The sequence below is a fragment of the Barbus barbus genome (assembly GCF_936440315.1).
Source record: "Barbus barbus genome assembly, chromosome: 8".
Lineage (NCBI taxonomy): Eukaryota > Metazoa > Chordata > Actinopteri > Cypriniformes > Cyprinidae > Barbus > Barbus barbus.
The window spans coordinates 19,643,211-19,670,613 of record NC_136736.1 but is presented as its reverse complement, the minus strand read 5'-3'; the positions used below and the strand labels follow the sequence as shown (position 1 = coordinate 19,670,613).

At 35.1% G+C, this 27,403-nt stretch overlaps 1 protein-coding gene across 1 annotated transcript; it reads right to left on the bottom strand.

Annotated features, from left to right (window-relative positions):
* Nucleotides 1-5,647: 5,647 nt before the first annotated feature.
* LOC306874275 (CXXC-type zinc finger protein 4) lies at nucleotides 5,648-25,903 on the bottom strand (the record flags this gene model as incomplete). Its single annotated transcript, XM_079424212.1, has 2 exons — nucleotides 5,648-5,692; nucleotides 25,079-25,903. The coding sequence occupies 2 exons, from the start codon at nucleotides 25,901-25,903 to the stop codon at nucleotides 5,648-5,650; spliced, it is 870 nt and encodes a 289-aa protein (XP_079280338.1).
* Nucleotides 25,904-27,403: the final 1,500 nt, after the last annotated feature.

The window sequence follows — 27,403 nt, the reverse complement described above, 5'->3', positions numbered from 1 at the left end:
AAAAAAAACAACAAATATACACATTTTATAATAACACTGTTAAAAATCATTATTTCATAAAAAAGCAAAATACTCAACAATATGTATGCTACAATTATGTCCTTAACGTAAAAATAAGGGCAGCAGAGGTGTATGTTTGTGAGGATGAACAAGGTTGTAACTCTGCTTGCAATGACAGTCTGAAATATTTATACTTCGTCTTGCCATAACAGTACCACAATGACACTTGTAGAGTTAGTTAGTTAGTGCGCTTGTCTTATGTGCAGTTTCGTGATGAACTCTCATGCTAAAGCACAAATTACAACAATCTGATATAAATTATAGAAATATTGAATATTCATTCTTATCACAGTATTCCTTCCTCCTTTGCAATGATTCTATGATTATGTTTCAGTTTAGGTGAGCACATAGCTGGGTCTCACTCTTGCTTTCATTTACAGTACATGCTTAATTTTTTTATATTTATATACACACAAACACGCACACACACGTTTGTTTTTGTGAAAAGTGCGGACATCCCATAGGCGTAATGGTTTTTATACTGTACAAACTGTATGTGCTATTGCCCTACACCTAAACTTAGCCCTCACAGGAAACTGCATTTTTACTTTCTCAAAAAGAAACCTCACTCAGTATGATTTATAAACATTTTGAAAAATGGGGACATGGGTCAATGTCCTCATCAGTCACCTTCTACTTGTAATACCTATGTCATACCCATGTCATTATACAAATGTATGTCCTCATTTGTCACAAAAACGCGCGCGCACATACACACACACAGTCCAAAAAAATGTCTCCACTAGGTCAAAATCTACTGGTATTACTATCCTTGTGGGGACATTTGGTCCCCATAACGAAGAGAATACCAGTTACACACACACACACACACACACACACACACACACACACACACACACACACACACACAACACACACAGAGTACAACTAAAGCAGTGGTTCTCATTCTTCTTTTTATCTCCAAGACCATTTTTTTTGTCTAATACAGGGGTCACCAAACTTGGTTCCATGGGGCCGGTGTCCTGCAAAGTTTAGCTCCAACCCTAATCAAACACACCTGAACCAACTACTCAAGGTCTTGCTAGATATACTGTACGTGAAGCTTCCAGGCAGGTGTGTTGAGGCAAGTTGGAGCTAAACTCTGCAGGACACCGGCCCTCCAGGACCGAGTCTAGTGACCCCCGGTCTAATATTTACACATATTCAAAGGCCCTTCTATCAAGGCTGATTATGTACAGTACACCTGGTACATAATCAGTTACAATAAAATTTAATAAACCCAAAATTACTTCTTCTTTTGTACTTACCTGGGAGTTTGCAATATGTGTGCTGTGGAAAAAAATGCAGATGGGAAATTATTAATAAAAAGAAGGGCATGCTCCAGCTTTACACTCTCTTTCCCTCTATTTCTTTTTGATCCATGGCTTTGCTTTCTTTTTTCTTCCCTTCTGTGACCGTACCACTTTATGTGGGAAAAAAATAGAAATTTAATTTCTGTCTACCTGGACTCCAGCATTTTGAAAGGATACATTTTTTTTATATATTTCTGTTAGCAGACATTATACAAGTGTACATTGGACACATGGTGCCAAGTGGACCCCGGGCCCCTGGTTGAAAATCACTGTGGTAAGGGATTGCTGGAAACTTGAAATTGGTTTCGTCTGCTGAGTTAAAAAGCAAGATAACTTATTTTATTTTCTAGGCTGGTCGAAAGGTTGTAGGTTCCACTGTTGTACTGTGTTGTAGTGTAGTAGCTTTTTAAATACTTATATTGACCATATTGTGCTTGCAAACATGTTCAAGTTTTCATCACTTCCTCGTGTCAACAACAAACACTACAATTCTGACATTCTATGTAAACCGTTTTTACCCTTTGAAGATATCTGTACGGTGGCCGAGAGAGCTCAACGCGCTGCAACTTCAGAAAACACATGCAAATAGAAAAAGCACCAGCAAATCAAGAAAACATCTTCATCAATTTGACAGCAGGTGCTGCAAATGCTCACAACACAACCAAATAAAGAATTTTATTTGCAGTGCATTACTTTATTTGGTTATGTTGTGAGCATTTGCAACATTTGTGTGTTGCCAAACTGATGAAAATTGTTTTCTTAATTTGCGGGCGTTTTTTTCTATTTGCAGTGCGATTCTTTTTTCTTTTTGGTTGTGTTGTGAGCATTTGCAGCTTGTGCGTTGTCAAATTGAGGAAGTTGTTTTCTTAATTTGCAGGTGTTTTGTTCTATTTGTAGCGCATTGAGCTCTCTCGGCCACCATATGTCTGTCATGCAGGTATGAAGAGACAACAGCATTTTTTTTTAAATTCCTCTTTTTCTTTTGCTCTACCTGCTTTTAAGCAGAGAGCAGCACTTCTAGGGCTGTCATACTGGATCAGAGCTCTACTGATTACTTCCACTTTGTCACCTTCATCAGGAAATGATTCTGACGCACACTCACACCCTGGTCTCTCCACATCAATATGTGTGCTGTGGAAAAAAATGCAGATGGGAAATTATTAATAAAAAGAAGGGCATGCTCCAGCTTTACACTCTCTTTCCCTCTATTTCTTTTTGATCCATGGCTTTGCTTTCTTTTTTCTTCCCTTCTGTGACCGTACCACTTTATGTGGGAAAAAAATAGAAATTTAATTTCTGTCTACCTGGACTCCAGCATTTTGAAAGGATACATTTTTTTAATATATTTCTGTTAGCAGACATTATACAAGTGTACATTGGACACATGGTGCCAAATTACTTCAGCTAAATGGACTATTTATTTTTGAGGCAAAGTGTTTGTATTTATCTCGACTGCTCTACACTCTTGAAAATAAAGGTGCTTCACGATGCCATAGAAGAACCTTTTTGTCTAAACGGTTCCATAAAGAACCTTTAACATCTGAAGAAACTTTCTGTTTCACAAAAGGTTCTTTGTGGTGAAAGAAGGTTCTTTAGATTATAAAAAGGTAAGGAAGAGATGGTTCTTTAAAGAACCTTTGACTGAATATTTTTTTGTGGAACCAAAAATGGTTCTTCTATGGAATCGCTTGAAGAACCTTTTGAAGCACCATTATTTTTAAGAGTGTACCACATTAGATCCACCGTCTTTTCGTCTTTTTCCTCAACCCTTTCCTCAAACTTTTTTTTTTGCAACCAGTTTACTCAACTTTGAGACTTAATCATAATCAAATTGTAAAAACAAAGCTGCAATTTCCAGTCAAAATGACTACCAGCAGCAGGAAAACCTCAAAATACTTTACACAGTACATGCTTTGTAAACTAATACATTTGCATTACATAATCAGCCCCATATGTGTGACTTTTCTGATGAAGTAAACTTGCTCGGTAGCTCACTCGGTACAATATCTGGGAAACAAGAGTCAAGATAAAAGAGGTCAAAGCAAAAATACATGGTTACTCTTGCAAATGCAGTTTTAAAGGTTCTAGTTTGTACCATTTAGGTAGCAATATGTACACTTTAGGCACAAATATGTATCTTTAAGGTACTAAAATGAAACCTAAATAAGGAACAAAGGTGTACCTTTTGAAAGGGTATACTGCCCCAGTGACAGCATTTGTACCGATTTCTGTATGTGTACATTTGCTTTTGGTACCACTACCAGTTAGGTTTAGAGTATGATTTAATGTATGGTCCATTTTTTTCAAACATGTCAGAACCAGCGCCACTCACCAGAAATTTAAACTGACACAATATATATAACAATTAACATAAAAAATGTTGGCAGATTCATGTTTTGGATAAAGATTCAGATTCATCTGTTTTGGATAAAACTGAACAATTTCTAAACCTCTAAACCACTCACTGGACCTTACAAACTTTGCAAAACATGCAAAACGCAACATATTATTATATTACAGAACTGCTGTCACAGGTACGTTTTCCAGTGAGCCTGGGTTGATTTTCTCTGGGCTATTTAATTATTATTTTTTTTTTCAGGTTTATTTTTTTTGTATACCTGTATATACTGAGTAACATATATACTGAGTTGTATATATTTATTACGGAACAATAAAAATGTCTGACAAAATTCCAAAATTCACAAGTAACATGAATTTTGTACCATAATAAATAACAGCCTAATCTAATCACCCAGAAGAGGCTAGCTAGTTTGGAACCAGGTTGTATTGTTTAGTTATTGATAACGTTATGTTTCCCATAAATTGTTTATAAGAAAAAAGTCCTTTGTTCCCTTTTTCCACACCTTCAAAAATGATTCTGTCCTCACAATATCCAAAGCCTGATTCACCCAAACACCTGTCTACCCATCCACCCAAACCATCCCCCCAAAACGCACCCTTTCCACGCATTACAAATCGCATGGGATTTCAGTCTCTCTTTAAAGCTTAACGCCTCTGGGAGCCACTCTCTTTTCCGTGTGACATTTTTGCATTCTAGGGGAAGATGTGAATGACAATGCCTGTTTCTTCACGTATTTTCTTCCTGCTTTTTTATCCCTAGTGATAGTTTGCATTACAATTACACAGAGACATGAAATGTATGCTTGCATTAGGATAAGGGAAAGACAAGAACTATATACAAATTATGACATTTATCTGCACTTTTGATTAAAAATGTCATCATTTCCTAGCATCAAATTACATTTCTCACACTTTTTTTTGTTTCCTTTATTATTTGAACACGTAAAAGCATCACAACAACAATATACAAATTTTTTGTTATCTTTAAAACAAAAACACACATGCAACATTAGGGTAAAGACAATGAGCAACTTATTGGATAATTCATTTCGGAATGTGTAGTTTACTGTGTTGTGAAAATTAAAAATGCATGTCACAAATCTTACTGTGATGTTCACGAAAGTTCTTTACTGGTTCTCTACCTACCTTTGGGCAGCTTTTTAAACAGATTTAACCAAAACTAAATGGAATGCAATTGAACTTTGAGAGACTATACAAACAACCTTAAATCACCTTCTCTCAGTGTTCCCAGACTTTTAAAAGTGCATCATGGCAACAAGAAAATGTGCCCTGCACTGCATTATGCCACACAAAATCAACACAGCTGAAAAGAAAGAAACTTACTGGCTTTTGTTTACTGTTCGCACACAGCATGTCAATTACAAAACATCACATTAATAGTGGAGGTCACAATGTGTCCTCTCGAATTTGTTGGTTTAAGTGAAAAGAGGTATTCTTAAGATCATTCAATAGAAAGCTTGGAATATGATGGCAGAGAACAATTACCTTTATGATTATTGCATCAGATCTAAAAAATATGTGTTGTATTTTAAAGAGAGTTGTGATCTCATTGGCCATTAGTCCATTGGTTGACATTATTATCTTCTGTTTGTAATGATTGTCTACTCAGTTCTTTACAAGAATGGCTGCAACTTGCACAGCCAAGACACTAAAACACATTGACAGACACTGAAAAATATACACTATGATCCTGCCAAAAGTACAATAATAATTACACAGGAAATAAAATTACAAAGGTTTTTTTTATTAAATTTTTTTATATATATTTTTATTTAGCTTGTCCCACCCTCTCTCATGCTCTGTCATCCATTTTTGGGTCCTTGTAGCCCTGCAAGTTCTTTTTGTGGTAAGTCTGTTGCATCACTGCATATGATGTCACTTGTTTCAGAGTCCTAAAAGAACCATCGAAATGCTTCCCCGCTGTTTACTGGCGTTCTCTGTTGAAAACACAAAAGGAATGTATAGAGAATCAGCATTATAAACTTTGTAAAATTTTACAATAAAGTTAGTTAACATTAATTAAAGCATTCTTAAAGCAAATAGGTAGTGGTGTGTGGCGACCCATACTCGGAATGTGTGCTCTGCATTTAACCCATCCAAGTGTACACACAGTAGTGAACATACACCCGGAGCAGTGAGCAGCGCCCGGGGAGCAGTTGGGTGTCGGTGCCTTGCTCAAGGGTCTCACCTCAGTCGTGGTATTGAGGGTGGAGAAAGTGTTGGTTATTCACTCCCCCCACCTACAATCCCTGCCGGACCTGAGACTCGAACCCACGACCTTCAGGTTACAAGTCCAACTCTCTATCCATTAGGCCACGACTACCATAAATATTATTTAGAATTATTATTGCTCATTTAGTTCAATTTGTACATCTCATAATGTTTTTGTCCTGATGTCCATGTTTGAGCAACTGCCCAATTAACCACACCTAAGCTAGTTGTGTGTGTGTGTGTGTGTGTGTGTGTGTGTGTGCAAGCTGTGAAGAAAAAAATGTAAATAGTTGATCCAGTGGTCAAGAATAATGATCACACAAGCTTAAAGCAATGGAGCATTCTATTGATTTAAATCGGTAAAAGAATGTATAATGTATGGTATAACGTAATCTCAAGGGAACCTTTTTTTTCAAACAGCAATTATTCATCTATGTAAGTTATTTGAAAGGTGTTAAAGATCAAATATGGTAAAGGTTTTATTGATGGACACTTTTATAGTGGTTCGTATTAAATGAGCAGATCATAAGATCATTCAGTGCAAGGACACTTATTATCCAGCAAGCAAGTGGTGAGACATGACCAAATGTGACAACAACAGGTAAGAGCTGTTTCATTCAACAGATGCTTAGTTTCAACTCATCACAACGTATTGCTTGCTTGAAGAGTTTATGAGCATGTCATTCTTTCTATTCAGATGTGCATGGACCTCAACATTTAGGCCTACTGCAACATACTACAAAGGATGACAAACTAAAAACACCTTAAGCATAAGATGAGTTATGAATAATGTCATGTGATGCCATGTGTCACCACATGACAAATAAATGAAAATATCAAGAAAATAAAATTAGTAAACAGTAAAATAATCTACACATTTTACTGATGCTACGTTGCACTGCTGGTAAATCAAGTACTGCATCTATCACTGAAGACATTACAGAATTATTATGCACAGACTCCACACTTTCCTCAAAAATGCTTACATTCACACTCAACATTCACTCAACTCAATGTTCGCATGCAATGCAAAGAAAGGGAAAAAAATTATTTACTCTGCAATTATTTAAGTCTTTGTTGTGCCATTTTAATAACTTGTGACCTGTTACTATTACTGCAATAAAGACACTCCTAGACCAACACAGAACAAATTATCTGAAGAGGCCGAGCACCCTTACTCTGGGGAAAAAATATCTAGACCTAAATTTAAGATTTATTTATTTTAATTTCATGCAAAATTTCCATCCATTTGGATTACATAGTTTTAATATAAACTAAAACTTAATGTGATGCATATTTGTCAGATTTCTGTAATAGTACTAACAAAACTGAATGTGTTTTAAATATATAATAACCAGGTTTATATTTTTAATAAATCCTATTTGTTTCTACTATGCCATGTTTTTTTTTGTTTGTTTTTTTTTTTGGGGGGGGGGGGGGGGGGGGGGGGTACCTGCTTCATTCATATAACTGACAAATATGCAACACATTAAGTTTATTATTGTTAACCCTGTGTGTTAACACTATTACATTTAGGCCTAATTAGATATTTCTCTTGAATGTAACCTAAAGGGACCAATCAGACAATAATGGAAAATATCTGTTTTTCATGTTGAACAGTGAAAAATTATTTTCATGACTGTTTAGAATCATAAGGGGATAAAGTGTGCAGAATGATGATATCTTCAGTAAATAAAAGCATGAATGACTGAATGTAAAGAGCAGGAGAGGAACAGAAAGAGCCATGGACAAAAGGATTGATTTGCATAGAGTGACTCTCTTCTCACATATATTTTGGATAACTGCCAACCACAGAAAACTAATCCCAGTGTTGAGATTTTTGGAAAAAAAGCCCCTTTCTTTTGAATGAGAAATAAGTTGTGGCTTAGAGAAAAAAAAAATGTTTCTCTAAATCCATATACTTTCCCCCATTGATCAGTCCCCGGTGGAAATGTGGTTCACTATAGATAGTAATGACCCTGATGTGCGTGGCCGGCATGTCTGCGTTTTGTTAAGTCTCGCACTATCGATCTGGTTGAGGCTTCCTGAGTGCTGCTCAAATTCACTTCCAGCCGTCTCTCCTCGCCTCACTGCTGTGACCAGGCACAAAGAGAGCTCAATTAGCACAGCTCGACGACGGCTCTCTCCCGCCTGCGCACTCCATCAAAATCACTCCATCAAACCACCCAGAGAGAGGGGGGAGGGAATCGCAGATAGAGGGGGTTGTGATACGACAGGGAGATGCAAGTAACTTTGAGGTTTTATTTCTAATCAAGATGCTAGGACAAACGTTCAGCTGGCCAACAGGGCATACATACATATTAGCCTGTAATCAATGCTTAGTCTTTTTTATACGTGGAAAATCATTTTTAAAATATATGTCCTCAAGGTTGCCAGCATATCAGAGACCACATTGCTGTCAGGTAATATTACTGTTTTGTTTTATTATTATTTTTTTTATTTTTTTTATCGTTCCAGTATCAGATATTGTCAGAAACTGTAAAATATTAAAATAATATATTGTATTGCTGGCCATATCCAACATTTTCTCATAAGTATTCATATGTTTGTTTGTTTTTTTCTGTAAAATGTGGTTCTACCAAATGAACATTTACATACATTTGCATACACACTGAAATACCATATTGATATACAGTAGAGAAAATCTTGTATCTAAAATGTACATACAGTTTTATAGATGAGGAAATGTTTATGAATCTTATTTAATATATGAATATTGGTCTCACTTTATATGCATTGACCTTAACTACAATGCACTTACATTTAAATTAATCATTGGTACAATGCACTTATTGTTTAAAAACGTTATTGCATTGTACTTATACTTAAAAAATTACCTGCATGTAATTGCATCTAAAATAAATTTCTGTAATTACATTTATAATTACACTGTTGACCCATCCCTTAAACTTACCCACACCACCAAACCTTTCCCTAACCTTACCCGTATCCCACCTCAATAGCAGCCAAAGTGTTTTTCGATACAATATGAACACAATAAGTACATGTACTTATTCAATGATGTAAGTACATAGTAGTTAGGATGCCTAATATAAAGTGGGACCTGAATATTTAATTAATTTAATTAATCAATCAATCAATCAATAATAATTTTATTCCGGTCCTCACAGACAAATTTTCACAAAATAAATAAAAATACATAGTTACCGAAAAAGTTGTAGGCAGAAGCCTTGCTTATTATGCCTACCCTTTATACATAATTAACTGAATGGCGAGTTAAATAACACAAAATAAACAATATTACAAAAACATTTCCCAAAATGTACAAACATAATTCAAAACAAACATAAAAATACACACTCCAGCTATTACTTCAATTTTTTAACAATACAACCACAATTTATTAATACTGAGTCATATAATTGTTTATCACCTTATTTTTATACATTTTCTTAAATTGGTACATACTTTTAGCTCCTTATCACATTTATTCCATAGATTTACCCCTTTAACAGATAAGCACCTACTTTTTGCATTAGTTCTTGCCCTTACTTTTTTGAACATATACAATCCTCTTAAATTATACTGACTTTCTCTTATTTTGAACAGCCTTTATTATAATAATCATTATAAACTTTGTACATTAACTGTAAAGTATATAAATCAACTAAATCTACAAATTTTAATGCATGTAAATTAATAAACAATTTATTTGTTGGTTCGTAATAATCAATCCTTTTAACAATCCTAATAGCTCTCTTTTGTAACATATATATTGAATTTAAATTGGTTTTATATGTGTGACCCCACACCGCCACACAATAAGTAATGTATGGAACTATGAGCACACAATACAATATATATATATAAAGTTTTTTCACTCAAAATAATTCATTCAAGTTTTATTCTATTTAATATTGCAATGGATTTGGACATCTCTGTTTTTACATGATTAATATGTGATTTCCAAAATAATTTATGATCAATTATAACACCCAAAAATGTATTTCTTTCTATTTCCTCATCATTAATCATTAGTTTCACTTTATTGTTACTTTGTCGATTAGTGAATATTATAATCTTTGTTTTACTTAAATTCAGTAAAAGTCTGTTATCATCAAACCATTTTTTGAAAACCCTCAGTTCGATTTCCACTGTATTCAGAAGCTGTTCCAAACTAATTTAATTAATCAGTTGATTTTGTTATAAGCAATGAGATTTTAAAATTTTCAGTTGCATTTATTAGTTTGCTGATTTGAAACGATAACATTACACACTGTTCTGTGTCACTTCTGATGCTGACTTGTTTTAAAGGATTACATCATTTCAACAAGACTATACTTTAAAGTCCTAAAATGAGAACATTTCTGTAATGGTTTAACCATTATTTAGTGTAATACTTATTTTGTTTGCTGTAGAATACAGCAGTTTTCTGAACATGCTGAATTAAATCAGTCTGATTAAATTCAAGCCTTCATTCAGTGTTCTCTATCTGCAACCCCAGTAGCAACCATAACCACAAAAATCCAGCTCTAAAATATATCTTTTTAAAAACTATAAAAATGTAACTACATAAATATATTTATGATATAAAGGATTTGTAAATATTTTACATTTCTATATGTAAATACGTAATTCTGCCTACATTTAGAGGTTATTGTAGGTTTCAGTATCTACCCAAACATACAAAATGTTGCAAAGGAATACTTATAATTGATAATTATTTTCATGTTGTAAATAATAAAACCAGACAGTTATATCAATAATTATTTAGACAATTATTAATTATTTGTATCTGACAAAATGTTCAAATCACAAAGAAAGACACGTCAAAGCCAAAATCATGCAGACTGAATGAAAGAGAGTTCTGGATGTGGTGGGGGTCCTAACAGCCATTGACACTGATTGGGGATGGCAGGTGCAGCTAATGGCAGGGGCCGTACATGTCCTGCTCTGATTGAGGTGAGGGGGAGTAGAAGAAAAGAGAAGATTGATGGGGTTGGAAGAGTGCTGGCTCATAATCAAACCCTAATCAATTCCAAACACACACACACATACCAACAAGTACTGTACTTATACAGTGCATATATATATATATATATATATATACGTACACACACACATACACACACATACATACGCACTCAAAGACACGGGCATACTTTTTCACACACACATATATGCACACAGACTCTTTCTCTGTCTCACGCACGCACACACACAGACACACACACATTCATATCCTTTCTCCCCACCCCCAGAAGGCCTGATATGGTGATTCGTAGAGGCCACAGAATAACCACTCAAGACCACGAGGATGATAATGGCAGATGCTGCAGAGACTCAAATTCAATCAGCACTGGGCCGTCAACGTAGATGAGTTTAAGAACGAAATACGCTCGCTGACACACGTTAAAGACACATCAACTGAAGTAAGCCAAATACAGCCCTGAATTTAAGGAATGGTTAACCAGAAAAAAGAGGAAATTATGTCATAATTTATTCATGATGTTTCAGACTTGAATGACTTGTATGACTATTAACAAAGCAGATTATATATATATTTTTTTTTTAATCTCAGTGTTGTTTTGTATGGACAAAAAAGCACAAAAAAAAACTCTTCTTTTGTGTTCCACGAAAGAAGGTGACACAGGTTTGTAACACAATGAGATTGAGTAAAGGATGACATCATTTTTTATTCTTTCACTATACCTTTAAGATACCCTTACAAAAAAATTTACCATTACAATCATATGTGCTTCGACCTAAATTTATGGCCATGGCCATTCTATATTGTGAATTGTCAAAGTAGGATTTTTAGATTTAAGAGACAGTTTAAGAGACAATGAAGAAAACTTAGGAAGAATACAAATTTTGAAGAATTTAAAGGCATTGTGTGAATAAAATGTAATCATGTAATCCATAAAAAAGTAACTGTTATCTGATGATGAGCATTTTAAAGTAGGATATAATCTAATTACAAGCATTTCATTTTTGGAATCTGTTTACATAATCCAGATTACATGTAATCAGTTAGTACCCAGAACATAATGTTTATGTAAAAATATGTTGAGATGTCCTCTACATTGCTAGAAAGTTTTCTTTTAAAAAAAGAAGGGTAAAGTTTAAGAAACAGAAAGCTGACGGGAAAAAAAGAACGAGGGGGCTTGGGTTCAGTGACAGTGGCTGAGACCCTCGTCTCTTCACAAGATGAATACCAGTCCAGGCAGTGTGCTGATGTGCTCCAGAACGCTCATTATAACGCACAGCCCATACGTTGCCCTGACATATCCATTATTTATTAACGTATGGACTGGGAACCAGGCCACCATTCATGACTGCAATCCTTTGGAGGCAATTCTGACAGGTTCTTTCAGAAATAAATAAATAATCCTTCACTTCTCTCTTCCTTCATGGCTTATGCTCCCAACACAAGAATAGCTCATATCCTCAGACTGTTTCTACCGCTGAACCTGTAAACATATTTCACATGCATTCACTACTCAACCTAAAACCACAAGAACTAAGACAGACCGATATATCGGAAAGCCAATTAATATGTCTCATAATTAAAATTAAATATCATGCATAATACATTTTAATTTAATTTCAGAAAATTTGTGTACATATCATGTGCAATCATTGAGTGAGAGGTGTATGCATTATGACTAAATCCTTGTTATGGTAATAATATATGATGCCACCGTTTTTCTGATGGGGTCAGACAGCAGGATATTGAAAAAAAAATGCAAATAATAAAATGCCACTGACCATATAATTGTGTTTTGTGCTTAGCTACCATTACAAAATAAATCTGATCTAAATCAACTTTTAAAGAACTATCAACTTAAAAGCACCTTCCAGATCTTTGCACGCATTCATACTGAAAATGATTTAGATACTTTTAAAAACCATATGATAATGCTTATTTTTAGAAACCAATCCAGTGAAATTAAATATCTTGAAAATTATTCATAGGATTACTTTCTGCTTGAATTTGACTGATGAAATCCAAAAGATAAGATCACTGAAAACCAATGTTTGTATGAGTTCAAAACAAAAGACTCAAAACACCTCAACTAATGTTATAAATGGATGTTTCCATCTGTAGTTCCAGTTTTCATAGGCTGCATTTGAAACCATTGTAAAATAGCCAATACACACATAGTACACACATATGAGCACATCACTTGAATTCTATTTTAATGCAGCAAACTGCAATGTTGCTAAGCAGATGTAAACATTTCATCTCAGCTTTGCACTTACATATTTTAAAAACTCTAGATGGTGCAGACTGATGGGTAAATAATGCAAACTGATGATATTTACAGCATTAAACTACTTGGCATAAGATGATTGGTTCATGTTGCATACACAGCCAGTTAGCTTACTGCTTTACATTTAAATGGCTGTTTAGCATTTACTAGAGCAGTTCGCAGTGCGCATTCAGAGTTCCTCTGAAACCCTGCATCTTCCCCAGCTCCACCTGCACAGGTCTGCTATGGGTTATTATATATGCTATTTGTGCTGCAGTAGTATGTCTTAATAACTCACAGCACCTTATGTATAGAGTGGGGGAACTATAACGTCATTTTGTAGGCGGATCGGCTGTTAAGCATGAAACTGGTTCCCTCGACAAAAACCCAATAGGATTTTTCCAAAGGCTTTTGGATTATCGCAAAAAATAAGCTCTGTGTTCAATCATAGTTAATGAAATTTACACGTTTTGTCCATCAAGATAATCTTCACAAAATAATATAACTTTGACGAATTTTGAAGCCTAAATATAAGCACCAGAACTGAAAAGCTAAACTTAGGCTATAAACGAACTACAGCAAACTAACTTTTTCAAACTAATTTTTAACGTTCAGTGAAAAGGATTTACACTGTATATGAATTTTAATCTACGCTACATGAACCTTTTCATATAAACTGGAATAAATACAAGACTAGAGCCAAACTAAAACTGAAATGAGACATTAGTAATAAATAGTATAGTGAATAAATGAAATAATCTTAATTTAAGAACATTTGAAAGCATGTATTTCTGTACATTTCGAAATAAGGTATTTATATGAATATGATGATTAATATGATTAATATGAATATTTTAATTAAAAACGATATCTAATAAAGGCTATAAAATTGATCATATTTGCTGAATAATGCTGAACATTTACAAGTTAAATCAAAATTCCTAAATTTAGAATTTAGGATTGATTCAATTTATATAGAGTTATATGTTTTCAGGTGGATGAATATTTTGGCGGGGCACAACCTCATATGCCCATACAGATAAGTATGGATGGTTGTCTTACTGTCAGTCTTCATCTTAAAAACAGCACAAATGTTCATCAATTTCTTGGCAATTACAAAAAAGCTATAAAAGTTTTTTTTTTAAATTAGTCAATTCTAGCAAGTAACTCTGAAGAACAGAGGATGACAGAATCACAGAAAGAGAGGAAAAATACAAAAGATTCAAGCAGTTTAGGATTGTGAGGGCTAGCCAAAAATACAGGGCTGCTCTCCAGACAGAAAAAAAAAAAAAAGTTTTTCTGGTGCAGTCAGCCCAAACTGATGTGTTATATATTGCCTGTCACTCTATTCTGCGGGAATATTGGGGCGTTGCCGAGCCCAAACCTGGAAGGTACAGCAATCCATCACCAACATTCACAGAAGGAGATCTCATCTCAGTGTTGGTAGCCAATATCCCAGCTGCTTGAGCGGCATATAATATGGAGCCAGTTCAAGGCTGTTACAAGCACACCGCTCATCTATGCCATCCACATTCTGCAGTTGATTGCTTTAGCCTTACATATAAACACTTTCATTCAAACAGAATGAATGATTAAAAATACAAGCAATCATGTTTAAAAACATTGCTTTCACAAAAAATTCAAATAATTATATATATATATATATATATATATATATATATATATATATATATCACAGTTTGATGTTGCCAATGTGAATTAGCTAATCAGGTCAGTATTTAAAATATGAAATATATAATGCATATCTTTACAGCAGTTATTTGCAGTTTTTTTTTTTGAGAGAAATTCTGTATAAACCTTTAATGATGCAATTATCTACAACACAACAGATATGATTTGTTACAAGACAGAATCTGCACGATACAGCAGTTATAATGGACTAATATTTGCAAAGCTATGACTAGCTAAAAAGCATGACTATTTTCCTTTTATTTTTCTGCGTAAAGTTGATTTGCTGCAATGACAACGTAATGCCCAAAGTCCTAAAGAGACTTTAAAATTATTTAAACCGCTTTGCAAATCAAATAATATGGACATTTCGAAAGAAAATGTATGCAAGTGGTTTTTATTTTATTTTTTTTAATACTTTTAAATATTCAAAAAATCTGTCACTTCCATTGTGTTTTATTTTTATTTATTTAGTTATTTAGTTAGTTAGTGTGTTTTGAAGAGAGCCCAGAGCTTGACACAGAGAAAGCACACCTACAGTATGTCTGTGATATCTGTCAAGTAGTGGGAATATTTTGTAGAAATATTTAGTGGAATTCCCAAAGGAAATCTGTTACTTGAACAACAGTGTCTTATTTACATACTGTTTGGTGTCTGAGTCTATCACATTTATCAGACCACAGAGCAATGATAGAAAAGTACCTGTTTAATATAAAGCATCTTGTCAGATATGGACAGAGAAAGAGAAAGAAATGTGTGAAGAGAGCAGTTATGAGATGTAATATCCATGCCATCTTCTGAGTATACATTTGACCTTGTAAGAAAAGTAAAGATCTAGAATACCATGAAGTACATCTGGAAGTCATAGGCTATTTTTCCCTCATACAATACTTAACACAAATAACAGAGAGCCAGTCAGGAGAGATGATACAATCAAGCTGGAGACTACTTTAAATGTCTCACTAAATGTGAGGGACAGATTCTGAATGTTTCTTGCTATAAATGCTCTGAGAAAAAAAAAAAGAAAAGTGTGTTGGTCTAGTGTTTGTTTTCTAGCTGTGGTCCTAATGGTGATGACACAAGTTCAAATTTGGCTTGTGTAATTTTTAAGCTCACCTCTTTATCATCATTCTGTATATGCTCCTCTTATTAAAAGTGTTAATAAAATATAATAAAATACAACACTTATGATGAACTGGCTGTCTAAGCCGTTTCCTTGCTTATGATGAGATGCTTTGATAGGCTTTAGCATTTCTGTGACACCAGATAAGACAAGTGGTTAATAAAATAAAATGAAATAAAATGACTTGTGATGGACCGGCCATCCATATTTTTTCTTTGTTTTATTTTGTTTTTGGATAGATTCTAGCATGTTTTGGACCTCACATAAGACAAGTGGTTAGTAAAATAAAATAAAATAAAATAATAAAACCCTTTTGCATGATAAAGTAGCACCACATAATTAAGAATTAAATAAAAACGCATAGATATTTTAGAAGATATATCTTCCAACCAAAATTTCAAAGGTGTTGAATGATGACTACATCTCCATTATAATTTTAAACTGCTCAGTATTCAGAGTCTGTCAACACAGTCTAGAGAACACCATCCAGCTTTCTGTAAGAGCACTTCTAAGATATCATTATTGCTCAGACAACAACCCCATAAACAGTGGTATAACAGGAAAGGCCAGCGAGAAACAGGAAAATAAGGCTGATGTCACTGTTAGCTGTTGAGCTACATCAAGAAAATGAAGAGGGGTAGAAAAAGAAAAACTCATTTTTAGGAGGCGGAGAAACACAAGTAGAAAAGGTACAAGAGTGGATGGTGAAAGAGTGAGAGGAAGACAGTGGCAGCAGGGTGCTTTCTAAGGGCTCTCAGGGGACATTTTGTGGAAAGCTTCCCTCCCTGTGGCGGCCCGCAGGCCTTTAAAGAATGGCAGCAGGACGTCAGTCATTGGCGTCGGCACAGGAGAGTGAGTGCAGCATAGCGATGAGCCATGTGGGTGTATCGGTGCGAGGGCTAAGCGATCTGAACAGATTGCTTGTTTTTTGAAATGTTAAATCAAAATGCAAAACAGGAGTTGACCGGCCTTCCTCTCTAAACAGATTCACCAGCTTCTCTGGGAGCACTAATATTTGAAGGTAATTAAACTGAATCTCCCACTGACTGTGAAGCCCTCGGTCTGTCTGTTTGCAATGCCAGTTATTTTAGCCATCTTCAAGACTGAAGAAAAGGACTGTACTATTTTCTAAGTAGAAAAATTCTCTCAAAGATAAGCCAGTTCTGTATTTCAGTTCTTGTTTCAGTTCTACTTACTTATCAATCATAATTCAGAATTTTTAAATATATTCTAATATACCAGATTTGGTTGGTAAAGATAATTCATCATTTAAGCAGAAATTAAAACTGTCTGTAACACCAGGCGTACACTGTGATGCTGTTCTTTATGATTGGTGGGTAGGATTGGTGACTGTCAAACTGCAAAAAAATACAAATAAAAACTTAGAAAAGAGATGCTGGGTACTAGCAAAGTATGAATGTGCACATGTGAAAATCTTTTTTTTTATGGTCAATGTATGGAAAAGAGCAGCGAGAACATCTTAAGCATTTCCTTCAGGGAAAATGTTATACATGTTGGGAATGTCAGGAGGCTATTGATTACAGAATTTTCATTCTGGAGTGATCTAATACTTTAATATTTGTTAAATTACAGACTTCAATATATCTCCAACCAAACGTCCTCATCTAGAAGGAGCAATCATTTCTCCCTAACAGAGTTATTCAAGCTTAGACATGTTGGTCATTAATGGATAGTCATCTTCCAGTCATACCAAAGATCCTGTGATTAGCATATACTATACCTCTAAACTATCTAAACTACTGAAAGGTGAAAAACTGAATTAAAGTGCCCCATTATGCTTTTCAAATATTATCTTTCATGCACTGTGTAATATAGCTGTTTGTGAATTTAAAAGGTCTGCAAAGTTTTAAGGATCAAAGTGCACAGTAAATAAAGTTATTGTCTCCCAAACGAAAGACTCTGAACTCCCAAAACAAGTCATCTGTAATTCCAGTCTAATTCCAGTCTCTCTTCCATAACTTATCTACATAGCTTATCCATTAAAGACAGGACAGTACCCACTTTCTCCTCTGAATCACAACTTGTAGGAATTATTAATTATTGGGGTATATATTTTATACCAAGTGTTCAAAATATGTAGCTTTGGGTTTTATATTGTGTACACAGTACACAGCCAGTGCACAAGCTGTAGGTCTGCATCTAACCGGACAACTCACGTTATTACTGTCTTACTGAAACTGTAAGTTTTAGTTTATTGATGGACATACACTTGTTAATGCTGATGTTGAGGAAACACATTTACAACATCTCATAATATAAGACAAAGTCATTAAAAACTTATCACTAAGAAATGTCCTGCTCAAGTCGTGCTTGCAATGGAGACTCTGGTTGATCAACTAGTTCTTTCAAAATTTCATCATTGGACATCATTGGATTGCTAAAATCAATGCCATCATTACTGTAGTTACAGTGTTCACAATCACTGAGGATTGACAGCCTCCAGAGCAGAAATATGGTCATGGGCGTTTTGTTGTGGAAACACAATGTAAGCGGTAAATAAATCTCAACAGACTGGGCCATCTGACCAATCAAAGCAGACTAGGATCCAGGAAAGTGCAGTTTTAGAGAGACTGAGTCTTTGAACAAACTGTCTTAGACTCTTTGAGAAATTAGGTGATCTGCATTTTTTTTTTTTTTTGGCCTCGGATGCATGTAAACCTAATAAAACAAAATATGAAAAAAAAGGTTCTGTAATTAGTGTTCTGACACATAGTGTAATGTATGTCTCAAATCACAGAAATCATACCCTATAAAAAGTGTCCGGTGATTGTATGTAGCAGTACTTTTTCCCCATGGAAAAATGTCAGGATTTCATGAAGACAAGACATCCGCAGCCATCACACCACAAAATGTGTCTGTCAAAGACATAGAAACACAGCTGCGAACCATACACTAAAAAAATGGGAAAGATGTTGAGGCAGCCATACTCTGCTTCATGAATCATGATCCACTAACAACATACGCAAATTTGTTGGGACTGAATCCAAGAATGTCAATTTAATTGATGTGTGTTTGAAGACACAAGGAAAAACATAGGCAATGATGTGCTAAGAAGCCATAACTCATTACAAAATTGACAAGGATTTATTTTATGGTCTGAGGAGAAGAAGTAAAGAAAATGTGCCTCAAAAAACAGCAGCAAGATGCATTAGACTACAATACATATATAGTTAAAAAATAAAAATAAAAATAAAAAGTTTAACAAAAACATTAAGGATGCTGTAACATCCTTTATAACAACATTGTACCATTCAATGATATTTTGCACAATCAGCATGTGCAATCAGCTAAAACCTCATACTGTATTAACAGACACTCAGAAATGAAGATAAGACTTTCTTTCCATGCTTTCTTTGTATCATCACAACACAAAGCGAGAATGACACTTTTTCTTCACCTGAGCTCATCAGACAAAAAGAAACAAAACATAAACAAACAGCCTGGTGTGAAGCACCAATGGTTAACGAACAGACTCCATGCATCCACACCAGGAGATGTCAGTATATACCACTGGGACAAATAAAAGACAGCAAAAACTGTCTCCAATCAAACTGATGTTTTGTAGCTTTTAGTATAAATCTGCTAACCTTAAGCTAATCTATAAATTAGAGTGCTCCAAAACAATGACAAAATTTGCATATAGAAGATTTATGATTTAAAATTTTACAGTCTCTCTGAATCAACAATATGGATGGACAATTTTAATGACATCATACTTCATTAGCCTCTCATAAAATTTTCAGTGCTTCTCAGAGCCAATCATTTGTGCGAGACCACAAAACCTATCCAACCCTTTTGAATTCTACACATACTACACAGAATGCTGTATTTTAAAGCGCTATAGAGGAGTTCTTTGAAATGCCCCCCCTTGACTTCTTATTTCAATTGGAAATATGTCAAAGCATTGAGGGGAAAAAAAGCTCATCAAACCACTTTACTAGAACTTTAGGTTAATAAAATGTTTTGATTTGATGAATGCAAAATCAGCTGCAGTTGTAAATATTGGTATAGGGATCATTAATCTTTAAGTCTTTTATTAGTCTTTTAGTTTGTCCCTACTCTTCATACCCAAATCTATGTCAAAATTCAAGTAATTTGACAATATTACTGTCTTCCATGCTTTAGTGTGCTGGACATTGTGCATTTAAGATAATGTCAATGACTTGGACTTTATACTGACACCTATTTGTGTAGATTCAGCATGAAGCAAAGACAAGGGTGTTACTCATTCAAATGAGTACGTGAAGAGTTTCTTTGCAAAAACAGCAAACTCCGTTTTTAAAAATGTTCAAAATTCATGTTTTTTTATTATCCTATCATGTTTTTATTGTGTTTTATTGTGTTATTTAGCTAGTATTTTTTAGTAATTTTGTACCTAGTCAAAATAACCCAACTGCAGTTTGATTGAAATTCATTGGAAAGCACAATGAAAAAACATGATTTTTGAAAATGGTTAAAAATGGATTTCTCTGTTTTTGCAAATGAACTCTTCATGTGTAACTCATAATTTATTTATTTTGCAGAAACAATGACCTATAATGCATGTGTTATGTAAATAAAATAAGTAATATCAAATGCAAAATGCAACTTTATCATTACAAATCTGTAATTACAAATATTTTAAAAACATGACATACAAGTTTTATTCTATTAAGAATAAATATTCTATTTTATTCTATAAGTATTATGATTATATATAAATATAAATAAGCATAAATGCATAAAAGTAAATTCAGTAGCACGCTTTATATTTCAAAGACAATTGAAGTAATTATGAAATTATATATAAATATGTACTTAAGTCCTACTTAAGTGGCCAAAAGCCCTCTAAAGTTCTAAAGTTCTTAAAAGCTGATTGCATCTAATATAAATTTATATTATAATATTTTTTTTATTTAATTGAAAACATTACATTCAGTTTGCACATTCTTTTAAAATATATTATTTCCACAATAAGTACTCTTTTTAAAAGTATGATAAAGTGTACAGTACTTCAGTTTTTTACAAGGGTTTATGAGCCTTGATCTCATTTGACATATTTTTTTATTTCTTCGTAATTTCTTTCTTTTTTTATTTATTTTTGATGTATCTTTAACTGAATCTGTAAATGTTGCTGAAATGCGGTACAAAATGTCTGCAATATTTTTTATGGCCTAAATGTAAATACTAAGACCCCTTCTGCGTTGACTTTCTTCACGTATTTTCAAACAGGTCACTGCAATGATGGGGAACCATTTAACTTCTCATCCAGAGCTAGCCATCAATTATTTACAGTCGCCTGTTTAAAATTTAAAGTGCCACACATTAACGTTCGCCGCACCTACACTTTCACCCTGACCATCCTCCACTGATCTGCCACCCATCCCCATCCTAGAAAACGGCCACTGATAATGAGTTGCTTTCGCCACTGAACTGGAGATGTTAAATCAAGCCAGGTCAGAGGAGACAGCAGGCGTCATGGGTAAGGGCACAGGCCAGGCATGTCTGATTACATTTCAGTCTTAATTGGTAGCGCAAGAAAAAACAATAAATTCAGCAACAAAGTTGTAGCACATTGTGCAGAGCAATGGGATTTTTTTTTTTAAACTTGAATTTGTAAACATTGATAAGATTCGTAAACTGTGGAGGAGAGAAAATATATTCAGTGAATAATAAGATAAAGCGATTCACCCAAATATGAAAATTGTTGTCCCAAACCTGACATTGACTTCCAAAGAGAACAAAATAACATTTCCAAAGACATTAAAAAAATACCTTCTATTATGTTGCAAAGAAGAAAGTCATACATGTTTACAGGGTGCGTAAATCATGAAAAAAAAAAAATTTTTTTAACAATTGGGTGAACTATCCCTTTAAATTGTATTCTGTTCCTCACACAAAGCTACAGTATGATGCTGGTTCAGAAGACATAAATAGTGAAATATACTGCCCTATAGTAGAAGTCATAGCCTTTACGGTGATTTGTTTTTTGTAATATTAGGAGCTTGTAATTTACTGTATATACAGTATATATGGTTTTGAATGAAGTGTGTGAATAAGTTATGACATAAGTGTAAAATTATTTTAATTTATCCTGGCAAACTCTTTGTCAGATAATCAGTCTTTTACAGGCAAAAACAGCCCTATTCATGGAACAAACAAAATACTTTGTCTTACATTTAATTTCCCCAAGCAAAAATTCAATAATTTATGCAGCATTTAAGCTGCGGTACTTCTCATAATCACTGAGCAATCACTAAATGCTGAAATATATCTTTGTGCATTATCATAAAAAAAACTATTCATTTCACACCACAAAAACAACCACTTTCCAATATAGATCCTGGCGTATGTATGCACACAGCCCTTTGATCAACATCTTTAAAAAAAACTTCCAAAAAAGAACCCAAGCTCAAACTGTCTGACTAACCCGGAGCATTACTGGACCCAAAGCAAGCTCAGGAAACGTTAGGAAAGATAAGATGACTCTGCTAGACTAATCCATTCTGGTGTCTGAGAGAGAGAGAGAGAGAGAGAGAGAGAGAGAGCGAGAACAGCAGAGCAGTGACACAGGGTAATCCTCCGGGATCTTGCATTAGCGCGCTAAATTAAAGGCGGTATTAGATTAAATTGGCTCTCCGATTTCAGGGGTGTAAGTAAAATTCTAATTTGCATTTTCCACTGCCGCTTAAGATATAATTAGTTCAGGGTGATTCCCAGGTGCAAAACACTGACAGGAACATCCAGCTGCTTACTGGGAGTTTATCATTTGTTAGCAGCAAAAGGTGCAATCAGCTGGGTCTACATACATGTGTGTGTGTGTGTGTGTGTGTGTGTGTGTGTGTGTGTGTGTGTGTGTTTGTGTGTGTGTGTGTGTCTGTCTGTGTGTGTGTGTGAATCAGTGTGTGTTTGTGTGTTGTGCATCCAGACTTATAGTTGCAAGCAAGTCAATAATAAGTCTTACAGCAAACTCAGATCACCCATTTCCTCACATACTAATTAGAGCTCCAATAGAATATTGTAAATATTATTACAATGTATAACAGCTGTTTTCTATTTTAATACATTTTAAAAAGTAATTTATTCCTGTGATGACACAGCTGAGTTTTCAGCAGTCATTATTCCAGTCTTCAGTGTCACATGATCCTTCAGACATTATTCAAAATATGCTGATTTGGTGTTCAAGTAAATTTTCTTTAATCAACAGGCACCTCACTGTACACAATACCTGAAGTAAACCTTACATGAGATTACTATTAGCCCTCTTGCAGCGTTGTACCATCCTAGATCAATAAATACCCCATTGATTCATTTCTGTATCACTTTATCTACCAAAAATGAAACATGTTCATTAAAACCTTTAGCAATGGAGTTTATTCTAAAGAATTCAAAATGGCATTCTACAGAGAAGTGTATTTCACAATCTCAAAATGAAGATTTATTAAATTAATGAATTAATAGTTCCAAACTGCCATAATGTCCTAAAATAAATTAATACATGGTTCAACTTTAGGTGAAGTATGTTACATCTGTTTCAAAAGCAGCAACACATGGAATAGCAAAAAAACAAAACAAACAAAACAGAAAAACACCTTTTCAAACAGGTTTCCAAACCAGACCACTTCCCCCATCTGCCATTGGTCACCCAAACTGTTGGGATTTTGAAAGGCTCTGACGGTTCTGAAAGTGCCACAAATTATAGCACTGCTTATGCTATTATGAGAAATCAACCTATAATAGCTTACACATTGTTCATGTATATTAAGCTAGGATAGTTAAAAGTATTTTAAAATAAAATGTAAATTCCACACTCCACCTATCATGCATGACAATCACATCAACAATGCCAAATCAGTGTTCAGAACCTTGGCCTGTACATTCTTGGTGAAGTAATGAGAAGTAACTATAGAACAACATAAACTACTAGCTGCTACAACACCAAACGTATGTAACAAACAACACTCAACCTTAACCTGCACACAAGTCAACAGATTATAGAAAACAGTATTAACAAGTATTTAAATATATTTAGATAAATTTCCATGCACTCAATCAGCAGGTGTAGAATTTACTCATTGTGAAAATATGCTTTAGTTCCTATTTACAACTGGTATTAACATGCTTTTCATATGCATCTCCTGTAACCACTGATTGTGATTGCAGTTCGTTGAAGGGAAGGTCAGTGCATGTTGATGTCAGACACAGAAGTCAATGTGCAATTTTCAAACCTTTGTTTTGGTGCATTGATTACATATTAGATGAGTAGGTAGTCATGTTGTTCGAGATGCATTAGGACACATTAGCATTTACACAACAAATGCCAAGTGCTTTTTATTGTCCTTTTGTGCAATTTGTAAAATGTGCACATTGTAACTTGTTTACACTTGTATATTGTGCTGTTCACATCACATCACCCAAGACGGATGTTCACACCATGTGTAAACAGAGCCTTTGTTAGCGGAACTAAATTCTCCTGTTTCTAGAAATATATCCTATATTTGTCTTTATGTGGTTCATTTATCCAAAATTAATAAAAATGCTTTCGATTGTTTTTCTTATTTCCTTTTCAGTGTGTAAGGATATTAGGATGAGAATCTAGACGTTCCACGTCCCAAGTGTGATAGAAGAACAGCAGCAGGAATTTTCCTATTGCTCCCATTGTGGGAGAGATCGACTAGCCTCGTCAGGAGACAGTTTCTATAATTGGTTAAAATGACCAAGTGCAGAGAAGGATGGCTCTCTGCTGAAAACCATTTCCCAGCTCAGCTTGGAGCAGAGCCAAGCCCTGGGTTGTTCGGATGCGTTCCAGCCCCAGCCTGACTGGCAGCAATTAGGGGTGTCTGAGCCAAGCTCAGCTTGCGCTCCGCACAAACACCCCTAATTACTGCCAATTAGGCTAGGCGGGTAGGCAGATTTGAGAAGCTGGGGGGATGTTCAGGCATGGGTGGGCATGGAAACAATTTTCAAGGGCTTAGAAACGTGACTAGAAGGAAAGGTTAATGCTTTTGAGTGCACGGAGGGAGAGAGGGAGGGGGAGTGTGGTGTCTGAGCCATCGTCTCACCTCTAGTGATGAGCCAGGCTTCTTTTTTAGCTCCTCGCATTTCCGAAACTTGCAGATCTGGTGGCCCGTCTTACGGTTCCGACAACTGCTGCACACTCCACAGTTGATTAGCCTCCTGCAGGGCGCGCAGACCCCACACCTTTTCCTTTTCTTTTTCGCTGGGTTTCCGCTGGATGCGGAGGAATTATTCTGTGGGCAGTCTGCCAGATTGGCAATTTGAAACGCACTGTCTGTAACGGCTGCTGAGGCTGCGGGGGAGTGAAGGGCTGTCATGACGATGACCCCGGGAGGTAATGAGATGCCCCCTAAAGCCGGAATAGCAGAAAAAGTTCCAACACGTTCCGGGAGATTCATTATCTCTGCTTCAGCAGCACCGCATTTCAGCTTGTTCATGCATTCTCCTGCTAAAGGTCTGCAGTGTTCAGGGGATAAGCTAGAGAGGAAATTATTATTTGCCATTTGCAGCGTCTCTGGCGGCACGCCAGGTTTCCCCGGCCTTTGGGAGTCATTTCTATGCATGCTGGTCCTATTAGGGTTTATTGCTGCTGATTTCCTTCCCCAGAGCATGCCGTTATCACAGTTCCAAGGGGACACGCCGATTCTGGCGCTGGGAAAAATTGGTGTCGTTATGCGGGCAATCTTAGCGGTCTGTGGAAATGCCCCATTGGTTTTGTAAAAGTTTGCAAACGACCTGTACCTTTCCATTTCGGCATTGTAATCCAACAGCTGGCTTAATCCACCGTCCTGAAGATTATCCTTTTGCAAGAGTGACATGTCGGTGCTCTGGCCGCTTTCAATGCAAAGTGCATTGTTAAGATTAGACATGACTGCTAAGTTTCAAGTGCTCACAAGAAAAATTCAGGGGAGGGTGGCAGTTGTTTTTTGTCAAGGTGAAGCTTGTTAGACACAACACATTACCATCCTGGTTTATCCTCTCCACTAAAACAAGAGAACAACAATTACGGATACAAGTGACAAACATTTCCTGTGCATCATCTGACAGTTCCAAGTTACTCAAGTCAAACTCAACTCAAGTCATTTCACAAGTCAAATTGTCAATTTCTTTTTTTTTCCCTCTCCTGATTGCTTTAGTCATAAAATTGGGATTCTAATCTCGTTACTTACCATTGTAGCTTTGACACTTTTACATGGCATAACCATAGGAAACAGGCATAATCATTCGTGAAAGTCATATAATTGCACCACCAAGATTGAAATATATATATATATATTGTCAGTACACTGACTTCCCAGAAAGAAATGGTAAAATTAGATAATTATTTACTATATTATTTATATTATGGGACCAATACTTGGAAAATAAAAGTAGCATCATAATAGAAACAAAACATTCATACACTTTTAACATACATTTATTTTTTATTTTATTTTTCGTAATAGCTATATCAAATATAAACAACCTCAAACTTTAGAAGTCTTGAATTAAAAAAAAAAAAAAAAAAAAAAACGTGATCATGCATCAAGCACAAAGTTCTTATGAAAATATGTTGAAATATAAAGCACATTGTCAAGATTCACCCAATGATACAAGGATACTTTGTGAGGCTCACTTCAACCAAGTCCCAGACCTTGCAACTGTAGTGTGTGGGGGGGATCCATTTCCGATCTCCCAGTCTGGATGGGTTTTGTTGCCACAGATAAAAGCCTATTAGACACATCTTCCTCTACTTGCATTACCTTTCACTAGACTCTCTCACTGACTGTCTGTGGTACATTGCAAGACGACTACAGTAATTCAAAGCTCTGTTAACATCTGGTTCTGAATTTAATTGTACATTTCCACCTGAGAGACAAATACTGGATAACCATTCATACAAGACCCTGTCATTAATCACCTGAGACCTCACATGAAGCCAGTAATGTTTTTATTAAGTTTCTTAAAGAGGCTCATGCTGCTTTATAACTTCCTAATTAAAGGCAAACAGAACAAAACTGAGCAAATAAAGATCACTTCACACTCACAAGCATAAGAAGTGTTCTATTCTGAGAAATAATATACATTGAAGGCTACTGATGATGCAAATCATTATTATCATCGCTGTTGTTTTTTTTATTTTTCTGTTCACGAGTAAAAGGTGCTTTTAAACCGCTGATTGAAAGCTGTAAACAAAGTTCAGAGAATAAGAAATATCCGATACTCAGAGGAGACTGAAAGAGGTCGAGAGTAGACAAGTGTGCCGTCGATTACAGCCCGAGACATTCAGATCAAATTGCAGAATGGAATTTAATCACTCTGGCGCCTTCAAAACCACCCGAAATAAATAATAAAACAGTGGACATTCAGAAAGCATGCGCCACTATCGC